A 13,978-nucleotide genomic window follows, 5' to 3' on the forward strand; every position below is an offset into this window, starting at 1 on the left:
ACACTGTGTTGACGGGGGAACTGAGTGATTTTCTTTCTGGCAACCCATGGAAATTGCTCTATGGCCAGCTATAAGAGAGGAGAGGTCAAGCATACTTTCTGTTCTCCTTTTATATAAAAGATGTCTAGTACAGTTTTAGCCTTCCCAGCAAACATTACATTTGGTACAAGGTATAGTATGGAAATGTGTTTCCCTTCCTGTTTGTGAGCAAAGCAAAATGTAGGGCTGAAAATGAGAATATTGGGCATTTCTGCCAGCACTACTTTCACCTGAGATGAGACCATTTTGGGTAAATCTATGACTTTGGAAGGATTTGGCTATGCCTGACTTAGAAGAGTTTATTTACTAATGCTGGAGAGAGCAAAATAAAGCTAATTTCTGCATAGAAACCAATCAGCTTCCAGGTTTTATTGCCAAAGCTTAATTGAACAAGCTGAGGTTAGAAGCTGATTGGTTTCTATACAGAAGTGTGCCTGATTTTGCACTCTCCAGCTTTAGTAAATAAACCCCATAAGGTCCACTTTCTCTACACCCTAGCCAGAACTGGAGATAATCAAAAACAGTTTCCACTAAGCTGAAATACAATATCTGAAGTAATGTGCCTTACTCGTGGTAATGTGTATGCTTTAACACTTAACTTTAGCTTTATCATTTCATCTTCCATGTTTTACATTTAGGCAGAGACTGACTACATAGAAACCTGTATGTATGGCTATGAAATTCATCCAAAACTGAAAATGCACACGCCACACTCTAAGTCGTTCTAGATAAGTATAGTTCTGTGTATTCACTTGTGTTGCTTACTTTTCTTGGAGGTGTTGATTTGCCAGAGTCCAAATCTAGATCTAAATATTCCACTTGCTTGTCTCCTTTAGGCTTCACCATTGGGCTATTTCCTCCATCAAGGCTGTTGCTTTCAAATAAACTCTGAAATTATGAAAAGGGTAGTTCAATTAGTACTACTAAGCTGTAGGTAAAATTCACTTGAAAAAATGCTTCTGTAAAACTCTAGCGGCTCAACAAAATTTAGAAAACAAAAGTGGGACCCCTTTACCCTTTCTAAAGTAATAGAAAAGCAATATAAAGGTTTTTTTTGGGTTTTTTTTAACGACTGGGAGAACTCCCAGAGAAAACTGAAGAACTTCATTTGGGACCCGGACCCTTATCCAGCGCACTAACAGGCAGATTTATAAAATATGAATGTTATGTTCATTGAAAGTGAATCACTAACTTTAAAACACATGCACTAGAAAGATAGGTGAAAGTAGAACTAAAAGCAAAACAGGTTTTCATTTTGGATAGAGTAAGAGAGGGTTATAATCCCTGCCAGGTTTTTTTATTCCATCCGTGTCACATCAGGGACATTTCCCTTTGCTTCCTATAGCCAAAACAGGAAGTGAGGAAATCCCGCAAAATTAAAGCGTCCCCAGCTGTCACCAGAATTAGTGTGCCCATTGGAAGATTTCCTTGCCATTACTGTCCTGGGGAAATCCCAAAATTTAGGATTTTTTTTACTTTCACTTTAAAATGGTAAACATGACAAAAAACAGAAAAAAAAACAAAAACAAAAAAAAACACACAAAAGTAGTGGCAAGTTTTTAGGACACACCAATGGTAGATCGTATTTGCATGTTCTAAATATAAAAAAAAAAAAAAAAAAAAAAAAAAAAAAAAAAAATGGTATGGTAGTTACACCTACATGCTGCACACATGCTTTTATGGGTGGCAGAGATTTTGGTGTGGAGAGCCCACTCACAGCACAGGGACCAAGCTGTCAAAGACAGCCATCGCTCTGTACTATTATTCAGGAGTTAGCAGGACCAGCTCCTGATCATGTGACCACTGTGGCAGTCACAGTGCTCACGTGATTGGACGATGCTCCCCCGGGAGCACAGACCCTATATTAAAAAAGGGACTGCCACGGTTGGGCACAGAGAGGTTAAAGCTGAACTCCAAGTATGATGTTTACTGCATTCTTACATTGTGTCATGTTGGACCACTGGGTAGGCTTCTCACCAAGCAAATTTTTGTTGCTAACAGAAGACATCATAACAGTGCAATGTTTTGGGTCCGGACAGTAGCCCTCCACCAGGAAACCTCTGGATTTGTATAAAGTATGAAATAATTTTACAAGATCATTAAGTGGTTGTAAAGGCTAAAGGGTTTTTTTTACCCAACGTACTCTCTGCATTAAGGTAAAAAAAAAAAAAAAAAAAAACACTTCTCATGTTCAGCTTGCCCCCAGCCCCCTCCTAAATACTTACCTGAGCCCAATCTCAATTCAGCCCTGTGCCTGGGAGCAGAAGTACTACTCTCTGTCCTCTCAAAAAGGCTCAGTGAGAGCAGTGAAAGCCATTGGCTCGTGCTGCTGTTAATCAAATCCTGCGAGGAAAGACGGGGGGGGACGGGGGGGGGGGGGGACGGAGGGGTTGGTGTGTGAATGGGACTGGGCCACGCTGTGTGTCCATATATAATATGGGCTCACAGCCCAGCTCGGGTTTCAGGAGGTCTTTAACAGAAAAAAATCTGCTGTGTGTTTATATTATAAGGCTGGCAGGCTGCCCAGATTCTGCTTCAACAGAAAAGGAAGGCAGTTGTGATTTCAGTGCCTCTGTTGTGAACCTAGATGATGCATTACTCCAAAATTCCAATAGCCATGTTATGCTATGTTTTGAGAGGTGCCTCTGCTCCATTAGATTTTTTTACTTTATATTTTTCTGGATCTGCTTAAATGCTTTTACTGCTTGCCCAAAATATTCTAATATTTCCTTCATAGTGCATAGTAGGTGTAAACCTTCACCTTTAAGTAATAATGAAATAAAACTGGTACATACTGGACCATCAGATAGATTTGGATTCATTGGTACATAATTTTCTTCACTGTCCTGCGAGTCACTGCTCGAAGCTGTGCTATGAACAGAATCTGGCCTGGGAGGCATCGGGAACCTGGAGGAACTAATCAACAAATACATTTACAAAAGTTGTGCATAAGCTTCTCACATGCAAAATCTACATAGACAAATGTGGTCATTCAGATTAAGTGAACGTTTTATTTAAAAGTCACCTGTCAATATTTGTTACACCCAGTTTTTAACTTTAACTCACAGGAATATATGGTGGCTGAAGCTGGATTAAGTAATTGTTTATACTAGGACTCCTCAGATGGATTAAACAGTGCATTCGTATATTTTGCCTTCCATTTCCTGTGGAATTGGACAAAATCTGAGCTGTGGGTGGCTCTGCAAGCACCACTGGCTCAACAAAAGTTGGCTGACCTGGGTGGAAAATTATCGAACAGTGATGGTATCCTATCAGATGCTGTCACAGTTTGGCAGTATTATTGTGTTCAGGATACAATTCAGAATACAATAGGCCAGCGGTGGAGCCCCTTCCAACAATGTTGTTAGCATGAATTAAAGAATCTGTTGAATTCATCTCATTCAGCCTGCTAGATGAAGTAAATCGAGCTGTGTGTGGTGGCATTTACACCACTGCAGTGCAGTTATGCAGCGTATGCATGTTGGTGCGTCACCTCCAACATACCTGCAAATTGCACTGCAACACAGAACCACACATTAAAAAAGCACTGTTGGAGAAAAAAAAAAAAAAAGTAGATACAGTTTTTTTGTGTGTTCTGATATGTTGACTGATAAATTTATTGGACTGCCTTAACATAATGCACCAGAGTAAAAAGGTGTGCAGGGGATCTAGAGGAAAATCCATAAGGAATATTAAAAGCATTTCTCAACAGATAAAAATACTCTTCAATACATGCACATTTCCCTATGTTTTATTTCCTTCAAGACTGCAACTACAGAAAAATACCTGTCGATCTGCCAGAAATGCATTCGGTTCCTAATTTCCTGCTGCAGACTGGCAACACATGCCTTTTCCTGGACTTAAATAGCGTCAGTGCTGCTCAGCTTTTCTAACTACTAACGGTCCTTTCACATGGGGCAGACTCCGCCATCAATCTGCTTGCTCAGCAAGGTAACTTTTTGCGGATTCCCATTGAGCAGGCAAATGACAGGTCCGTGTCCACTCAGATTATGCAGAGTGGATACAGACACAGCCTGCTTGGTCCAATGTAAATGGACTGTCTGCCCATTTACATCTGACTGCCATCTGATCCAATCTGCTGAATGGAAGGGGAACAGATCTCCATCTGTCTGTTTTTTGTGGATTGGATGAAAATGGACCAACGTCAGTTTACACTTGCTGCTCCACTGAGGAGAATGAAGGTCCTGATCAGGTCTGTTTTGTAATCCACACGATGAGAACAGAGAATACTTCAAGATAACACAAAAATAAAAAAATGTTCACAGAACATCTCTGAATTGTTAACACTATTCACTTTTCTTTTTGCACTTATAAACAGATGAAAATAACTGCTTTTAAATAGTATATTTAACTGCTTCCCGACTGCCCTATAGCACTACTGCTACAGGGCGGCAGGGCTGTGCAAAATCACGTACATATACGTGATTTTGTATTTCTGGGTAGGAGGCGCATCTGCCGCCCTACCCGTGCCTCCATTGGCAGTTACAGCAGTCAATCACCGGGTTCTGGCCAGAGATTCCCCGCTGGCACCCGGGGATCGCCAAGGAACTCAGACAGGGGAGAGGTCTGTATGTAAACAATACAGATCTCTCCCCTGTCAGCACCAGCATGCTGCTTTGTAGTGCTCTGCATAGCAGAGCACTACAAAGCAGCATGCTTACACTGTAAAGCACACACAGACAAAATAGTAAAACAGCACACAGTTAACCCAGTTCGCCCCAGATGTTAAGCCCATCCTGCCCAGAGTCATTAGTACAGTGTCAGTGCTTTTTATTAGCACTGATCACTGTTTTCGTGTCACTGGGGATGTCAGTGGCAGTTCGTTCCCACCCAGTGTCAGAATGCCCACCGTAGTCCTGCTATAAATTGCGCTGATCGCTGCCATTACGAGTATAAAAATAAAATAAATAAAATTCCAGTATATATACACACCACCATTTGTAGACGCTATAACTTTCATGTAAACAAATTAATTTACACATATTGGGATTTTTTTTTTTTTAAGCAAAAGACATGTAGAATACATTTTGGTCTAAATTTATGACATTTGATTTTTAATTTTTTTTTATTGGATAGGTTTTAAAGCAAAAGTTCTAAATATTTTCAAAATGGTCGGTCTTTTTTTGTTTATAGCGCAAAAAATAAAAATGCAGAGGCGATCAAATACCACCGATTTGTGGGATACATACCATTTGTGGGTAAAAAAGGACCTAAATTTCATTTAGGTGCAGCATTGCATGACTGCGCAATTGTCAGTTAAAGTAACGCAGTGCAGTATCGCAAAAAAATGGCCTGGTCAGAAAGGGGGTTAAATCATCTGGAGGACAAGTGGTTACAGCCCAATTCTAGGATCATCACAACATGTTTCCCAATAAAACCGCTGCATTAATTTCCCCATCGAACACTTACTTTCTGAGAAATTTATTTCTATGACATTATGTGCAGATTTCATTTCATATCCTCCAGAACCAGTGGGAGGATTTATGCAAGGGCGCATATCACTTCTGACTTCTTCCTATCAATTTAACTACATTTTTGGCTGTGAGAGGTGGGAATAAAAGAGGGAAAGGGACAACACCAAATCCCAAGCTGCCGTGCTTATGTAAGGAGCTGCAGCTGCACACAGGGGTGGCGAGGGGACTAGTCCCTTCAAAGATAAGCAGGAGGAATCTTGTTGGTCCCCAGGGCAAGAAACAAACCCATTAAACTAGTGTTTGGAAGGAACAGAACACAAAAGACATACAGTTCATGATTGACAGAAAAAAGATTTTTTTTTTTTGGAGATGAACTTTCTTCACCCCTTTTGTATATTTAAAGTCCATTATCTAGTTTTAAATATATGGAAATGGATATGTTAATTGTTAGCAGCATGACCAATAATAATAATCTTTTTATATACTCATAATAGTTAGGAAGATTTCATGGCGTATGTATGAAGGACAGACTAAAAATTGCACTAACCATCTTATGGGAAACGACACATTTTATAACACTTACTCTCTTGTGAAGCTTCTAGTTACAGGAGATCGTACAGGTAATTCTACCCACTCAGGAACTGGCTTTATTTCCAGTGGTGCTGGCTTTACTGCATAAAATAAAATTGTTACACTATGTAAATATCTTAAAATGCTATTGAAATAAGGCTCCATGCACACTAGCATTTTTTTTAAGCTCCTAGAAGCGGTTTTTAACATTTTTTTTTTCTGCTCCTAGAAGCTAAATAGCGTTATCCTAGGTGTCCACGCACACTATTTTAGGCTAATAGCGTTTTTCAAGCTTCAGCGTTTAGGAGCCAAAAAAAAATGTTTTTGTAGAGTTTTTGGGAGATTTTTTCCAACAGAAAAAAACACTAAATGCACCTAAAAACACTACTAAAAAGCACTAACAGCTTTTTTTCCCTTCAAGATATACTGTAAAAAAGGCTAATAAAACACTAATTCTCCTAAAACCGCTATTATCAGCTTTTTTTTTTTCATCCAGAGGTTTTTCCAGCATTTTTTGAGCTTAAACCCCCCCCCCCCAAAAAAAAAATAAAACACGCTAGTGTGCATTGAGCCTGAATGTACACATGTATATTGTGCAACTACTTTTTTCTTCTATTCCAACCACATTAGTATGCATTGTTCTCACAGCCCAAAAGTACAACTGTTCAAGATACAAGCCTGTAGAGAGATGTCATGTTTTGTGTATACTGCTACTAAAGTTTAATATCTACCCTTTTGAAGGAAAAAAAGTTGACAATATGGTCACCCGACATTAATAAAAGTGTAATACAACATGTTTTTTTAAAAATACACATAAAATACTAAGTATTTAAAAGGTTTGTAAATATAGTGTAAAGCTAAGTGAAATAAAATAATGTGAAGTACCAATGAACATATACAAACAAGGTCAGTTATAAAGTAAAGGCAAGTAGCTCAGCCTTGGTTTATTACATAAAGAAAATAGTTTACTGCAATGGTGTGGACTTGCAGTGCCGCCTTCAGTGTCACTATACCCATGTGAAAAATTGGTGTAAACAGGACAGTGCGGAGATCTAAAATACATACCCTTTCTTCTTCTGGGAAATTCACCTATGGTTTGTGAATCTGTCCTCTCTAAACCATGAGGTTTAGTTCTTAAAATTTTAGGGCTTTGACCTAATTGGTAAAAAGAAGACTCTCTTAATAAGGTAGTTTTCTGAAATAAAAAATAGGCAATTACAAAAATAGAATTCTGCATTGAAAGCAGTGGAATCCAGGCAGCACAGCAGGGTTAATTTGATCAGCAAAAGCAACCCTGTTCAGAGACTTCAGAGCTGAGCTGCCCTCATGCTAACAGGGAAAGCACCCAACTCAAAAGAAAACAAAATGCTGCATGCCAAAAGCTTGCCTGAAGCCAGCAAAACAGAACAATTAAAAAAGGGGTATCTATAATTTTGTCACCCCAGCATCAAAACACGGTACTCACCTTAAACCAGGCTTCATTTAAGCCTAGTTCCTAACAAAACAGATTCTTTTAGGTCTTGGCAGAAGCTGGCAGGTTGAATCACCACCAGATTCTTCTGAACTTTTAGTCATTCCAGCAAGTGCCTCACAACTGGCACTGACACGGACTGTGTTGATAGGGCAATCTAGCGATTTTCTTTTCTGCAACATGTGGTTGCAGGAAAGAAAATCACAGTCTATGGCCAGTTTCAGCTTTTCAGCTAACTTAGTAGCACAGAGGCGACTATTGTTCTAGGTGTCTGATATTGCAGCATTGTATGTGTACTGCATGTGAAGTCATGGTGTTTTAACAGTTATTTCTTTTAACCAGTCAATGATGATAATCTCAACAGAAGTGGACATTTAAAATCAATAAAATCTAATCTATACAAGTTATTTCCATATTATTTCTCTACTGTTAGAGAAAATATTGTGCAAAACCTTTTCCTGCTCTCCCTTTTTGTCATTTCATATGGACAGAAAATTGCGTGTTTACATTCAAAGGGACTATAACTCACTTAAAAAATGGGTTTATTTTCTTCCACTGACAGCAATAGTAAGAAGTCAAAGTTAAAATGGACATCTAGTCAAAACCTGTTTATGTTTGAAAAGGGCAGGGAATGAAGAAACTCAGCACAGATTTTTTTATTACAGTCTGTGTCCCCATTATGAGGATTCCCCCCACACTCATCATGTCAATAAAACAAAAATTGAGGAGAAATCTTCTTGAGAGGGATACAGACACGCTCACAAAAAACTTTCACAATATAAGAAAAAAAACCTTTTGACTGGTCTTCAGAGTTACTTTTTGAAGCTTTTGAAGAATGTAAACCCCAGTTTCCTGAACACTACAAAAATTTAGCTGCCGATAAAAGTGATTACGATCATCAGCTCTCAGGGTTCAAACTCACTCATTATTGAGGTTTGATCCTATGCTTGCTGTGATTTGGCCTTTTAGATTTTGGATAACCAAGCATTAATGACACTGTTCAACAGGTAAAAAGTTTTGGGCATAAAATTAGCTAATCTTACATAATTTTGGGGTGCTGAAAACGAAAATGACCCTAAAAAATGTTGATTGGCTCTAGTTTCCATGATATATTCACCCATCTAATGACGTAAGCCATTCAAAATTATGATGCAACTTCAGCTGCATATTGCGCAATTGATACTGGTGACCAATAGAAAATTGCATGTATACTGAGATGATGCAATATTAGCCTTTAATTGCATCACTTCACTGCATAAAAGCTGCAGTATCTGTAGCTGATTGTAGTTCGACAGCGTCTTTACATTTCGTTTTATGCTTATATAGGCTACTCAGTAATGCCTCGAACTTGTGTGAATAAAGCAGATAATTTCTGCTATATCTGCAGAGAAATAACTTTTATCTCACAAAAAAGGAGGATAACAGGAATGATTAAGAAAGCCTACAACTTGTATTTTGGCTGCAAGATAGGAGACCAGGACAAGAGCTGGGCACCACATATATGCTGCAATTCTTGTGGGACGGCACTGGAGCAATGGTTGAATGGAAAAAAGGCATCTATGCCTTTCGCTGTGCCAATGATTTGGAGAGAGCCAACAGATCATGTTAGTAATTGTTACTTTTGTATGGTGCCTCCAATTGTAAAAGGGCTAAATAAGAAGAAAAAGTTATCTGTGCACTATCCAAATATTCCATCGGCAATACGTCCAGTTCCTCATGGAGAGGGGCTACCAATTCCTAAAGCACCAGAATCCTTCGTGGTTGAGTCAAGTGAGGAAGAACCTGAAGCGTGTGGTCACGTGCAGTTGTAAGAGATAGCCCTTTCCTCGAATACAAGAGAAAAGCCAAGAGAAGCAAAACCGACACAAACTGAAGACAAAACTAGTGAGAATCCTAAGTATTAAAATGATTCAGCTTAGCTTATGGCTATAATTTTTCTTGGTAATCCTATGCAATATATTATGCCATTTAGGCTTTGTTATGTAGTCAATATCACTTGCTTTATATTTGTGGAAAGACATCTATCTATATAATTATTGTGCATTATGTAGTCATTACGCCTATAGTAGAAAACTTTCCGTTTACAGAAAAACTAGAGCCAATTGACAAATTTCATTGTTATATTTGAACTCAGAATGTGAAATTCATTTAGAAATGGATCCTTTTGTTTCCAAAACTGGCAAAAAATAAAAATTTGTTGAACAGTGTGATCTACCATCTAAACAAGAATCTCTTCTGCATATTTCTTTAAGTTAGATGCGCTAGCCGGAAATCACAAGATGCATAAAAATTAAAAAATATGGAGCTGACACGCATGATGTCCAGACAGATGTAAAAAGACTTCTATTACAGTATCTCACAGAAGTGAGTACACCCCTCACATTTTTGTAAATATTTTATTATATCTTTTTCATGTGACAAAACTGAAGAAATGACACTTTGCTACAATGTAAAGTAGTGAATGTACAGCTTGTATAACAGTGTAAATTTGCTGTCCCTTCAAAATAACTCAACACACAGCCATTAATGTCTAAACCACTGGCAACAAAAGTGAGTACACCCCTAAGTGAAAATGTCCAAATTGGGCCCAAAGTGTCAATATTTTGTGTGGCCACCATTATTTTCCAGCACTGCCTTAACCCTCTTGGGCAAGGAGTCCACCAGAGCTTCACAGGTTGCCACTGGAGTCCTCTTCTACTCCTCCATCGACAATACGTGGATACTAGAGACCTTGCGCTCCTCCACCTTCCATTTGTATCTGTGAGATACTGTAACTCAACAAAATATAGGTTCTAGGTCTGGGACTTCTCTGCTCTTTACCTCTGATTAAGTCACAACCTGCATCTTACCAGCATTACTGAGCACTATCTGTCTGCCCAAGTATTGGACTAAAGCCCTGTAAATGTTTCAGTTAAGGTTACCATTACGAGACCAGAAATTGCTGGTCAGTCAGATTTTACTGCAAGATTAAGTCCTCATGCACACTGGACGGTTTTACAGCTGCCGTTTTTGGCTTTTGATGTTTTTTTCTACAGCCAGTAAATTACCCAGCTTGTTATCCTATGTGTCCATGTAGACAGACTGTTATCAATGTTTTTTTGGCTGGAAAAAAACCCCCCAGAACTAGTGAGTTTCTAGAGGAGCTTTTTTAGCTGTAAAAACGTTCTAACGCTGAAAAACGTGGCAAATCACAGCAAACCAGAGTTTTTGGACATTTTTGTGACAAAAAAACCAAAACAAATAAAAAACCCTCTAAAAAAAAAAAAAACCGCAAACGTGAAAAAATGCATCAAAACGACGCTAGCTGCTAATACAAAAATGCTATAAAACTTTTAACGTGACTTTACACAGCTAACGTTAACAGCGTTATTAAAAATGCCCAGTGTGAAGCCTTAAGCAGATCACAAGAGCACAGAAGTCCACCCCAGAAGATTTATAATAGGCCCATCCTATTCCTTCTGTATTGAACTGTATTGTCATTTTACTTGCCCACTTTGTAAAGCGCTACAGAAAACTGTAGGCGCTATATAAATCCTGAATAATAATAGGGCTTAATATGCAATGTTTTAAGTCCTGATAAGAATGCCAACACACACACAGCTCCAGAAAACTTTGCCTGTTTAATGGAAGATTGTAGTTTTCCTGTAATGGTATTCTTTAACAGCTGTTAAAGTTTTCCTGCAATGTAATCTTGGGGTTCTTGAACACGTCTTTGAACATCGTTCAGCACGGGTTGAATTTGCTGAGTAGCCTTTGCCTACTTTCACACTGATCCGTGGCAAAAACGCATGTGTTTTTCGCGTTTGTGTTGCATTTTTAACATGACACGCGACTCAAAAACCGCACCAAAAATGCCTCACATTTTTGCCACGTTTTCCATACGGAGGTGATCTTTTTTACCGCACCAAACCTGCACCTAACCCACAATGGATCAGTGCGAAGAGCTCCATAGGAATACCTGGTCATATGTTCATTTTTTTTTTTTTTTTCTTAAAACGCAACAAAAAACAAAAAAAAACGAAACATGGATGAGTGTGAAAGCAGCCTTATAGTGGATTTCACGTAATTTGAGAAGCTTTTAAAATCCCCTTGTCAGACTCCTAATCATCACCAACAATCTTTCATAGAAAACTTTGAATTTTGCTTGGCATGATGACTCCACACACGTCAATAGCAAATAGACATCAGAACCTAGATATTGGAGGTTTAATTAAGAGTTTTCACCTGCATAGTCCCTAAAGAGGTTCTAATCCTTGAATCTGGAACACTAATCTGGCACTTAATCAGGAATACAAATTTTTCATGGATTGAAAATGAGGGTAAAATTTACTTTTTACACGTCACAAATCTACAATTCTGTGAATTCAGATGAGAATAAATACACCACATCAATTTTAAGTGTCATTTGTTAAATAATATCACTTTTGTCTGGCATAGTCTCAAATAAGAATTAGGTTTGCTGATTCAAATAAGCTAAAAAAGTCAACCATTTCCGTGGGGTGTAATTTTTCACATGACTGTATGTGTACCCCAGTGCCTATGAAGGTCATGAGGGGGGACCAAGATAGGATAAATGTAATTTATGTGGCAAAAATATCCTAAACTCAGATGCTCAACTTAACAGAACTGTGCTACTTGATATACAATATGAGGTAAAGAATATCACACAGTACATGTGAAAGCACTTAGAAAAGATACCTATGCCAAGCACCTCTGCTGTGTCACTATACTTTTATGTCACATATGGGACCAAAACTATACTAAAGACATAGCACAAAAGATAGAGACTTTGGAAGAATTGAAAAGGTATAATGTGAGGATTGTTTGATAAGCAGCTTTTTTTTTTTTTTTATTACACTCATCTAGTAGAAAAAGTGAAAATATAAAAAACTCTGGCATATAACACCACCCCATGCCTCCAAAAATGGCTACTGCTCTATTCTACAACTACCCCTCTCCATAAACAAAACACTCTGCTGCCCTCCAAGGTGCCAAGGAATATATTTCTTTGAGAGAATGAACCCTTAAGTGTTGGCTGCTCAGGAAGCAGCACCAGCATACCTGCGGGTCTGTAAAGGTCAGAATCAAAGAAAATGGCAGACATGATTTGAGGGATTCTCTCCCATTCCACTAGCCCTAGGTCTGAGAATACACTGGCACACTGTTGTAGGTCACCCCTGGCAAGTAGAAAGGCTTACAATGCATGCTGGAAAGCAGCAAACATGACTGAGACTGGAATGAGACTGAACTGATGAAATCTTTTAAAAGGATAAGTTCACCTTTCATAACATGTCATATGCTACACCCATATTCACGGTGTAATATGTAATGATCAGATTGACCTCCTATCCCCCACCTTGACAGCTAGCGGGGGATCTTCTCCTCCCTCGCTGTCAAATTTTTAAAAAACGTGGCTGTGTGGGGCTCTGCCCACCCAGCTGCGTCACTCATTCACTGTGTTCTGTGAATGAAAAACTACAAGTCCTGACAGCCTTAGCAGTTGCCTGCTTGTAGTTCTCAATGAACTACCACAGTGCTGTGGTGCACGGCGTACATCCTGTACGGGTAAACATATATACTGACAGATCTGTAGAAGACCTGCATTGAAACAGCGATCTACTGATCGCTCGTGAAATGGTTTACAGGCTTGTGCAACAAAAAATAATAAATGCACAATTTTTTTTACCTTCAAAAAAACAAAATGTATTATTTATTGTATAAAGGTGAACTTGTCCTTTAACATGTTCTGGGGGTTGAAGGGCAGTGCTATCTCTGAGATGTAGTACTGTTCTGGAAGATGATAAATATCTTTTATCTATGTTGTTCCTTCAGTACCACAAGTTACCAATACTATTCTTCAGCAATGGTTGCTATGAATAGTATACAGTTTTAGGTCTCAAACAGAAAATACTAGCAGTTGCACAAGTGGAACACAATACGTATGTATTTAATCATGTATGTCATGTAGTCACCACAAAATGACCAGACTAAAGCCAAAGCATCACAGCATTCATTAGACTGTTAAAGCAGAATTTTAGGTAAAAATAAAAGTATCCTTGCTCTCCCCATATATAGTTTGTCTCGGTCTACCTTTTTGGATGCAAATAACTTCTATTGCACAGACTATCGCCCTCCCCCTAGAAATTATAGTAGACAGTACAGCTTTCAATTATTATGGGAAAGATGGCTTCCTAGGTTCTGCTTCCTTAGTCACCTCTCCTCCACCAGCCTGTCAATTGTGAATGAAGCAGTAGCTTCTTCATTTTTTTTGCTTGGAGTTCTACTTCAAAATCTACATCTGTGCAGTAACTATACCATTATGTGAAATAAAATGCTTCACAAATGAGTAAATTCTGTCATTTCTTTAGGAAGAGAACCAGACTGGATAATGAAAAATTGTTCTATTGTTTACCTGGCTGCCAAATGAGGCAGTGCAGAGTAACATCTTTGTATCACTTTGAGG

General features: G+C 38.6%; 1 protein-coding gene across 4 annotated transcripts in view; it reads right to left on the minus strand.

Annotated features, from left to right (window-relative positions):
* Positions 1-13,978, minus strand: part of GAB1 (GRB2 associated binding protein 1) — a 116,556-nt gene that overhangs the window by 15,721 nt on the left and 86,857 nt on the right. For 2 of the 4 annotated variants that reach the window (XM_089670501.1, XM_089670502.1), the window contains 4 exons: positions 7,110-7,199; positions 6,058-6,145; positions 2,835-2,955; positions 805-927 (listed from right to left, as the gene is read on the minus strand). In XM_089670501.1, coding sequence (XP_089526627.1) covers positions 805-927; positions 2,835-2,955; positions 6,058-6,145; positions 7,110-7,199 — 422 coding nt within the window. The remainder of the gene's footprint in view (positions 1-804; positions 928-2,834; positions 2,956-6,057; positions 6,146-7,109; positions 7,200-13,978) is intronic. The other 2 variants (XM_089670503.1, XM_089670504.1) reach the window with 1 other exon arrangement.

This window comes from Staurois parvus, unplaced genomic scaffold (assembly GCF_062004578.1).
Source record: "Staurois parvus isolate SC_StPar_1 unplaced genomic scaffold, SC_StPar_1.0 ptg000090l, whole genome shotgun sequence".
NCBI classification, from domain to species: domain Eukaryota; kingdom Metazoa; phylum Chordata; class Amphibia; order Anura; family Ranidae; genus Staurois; species Staurois parvus.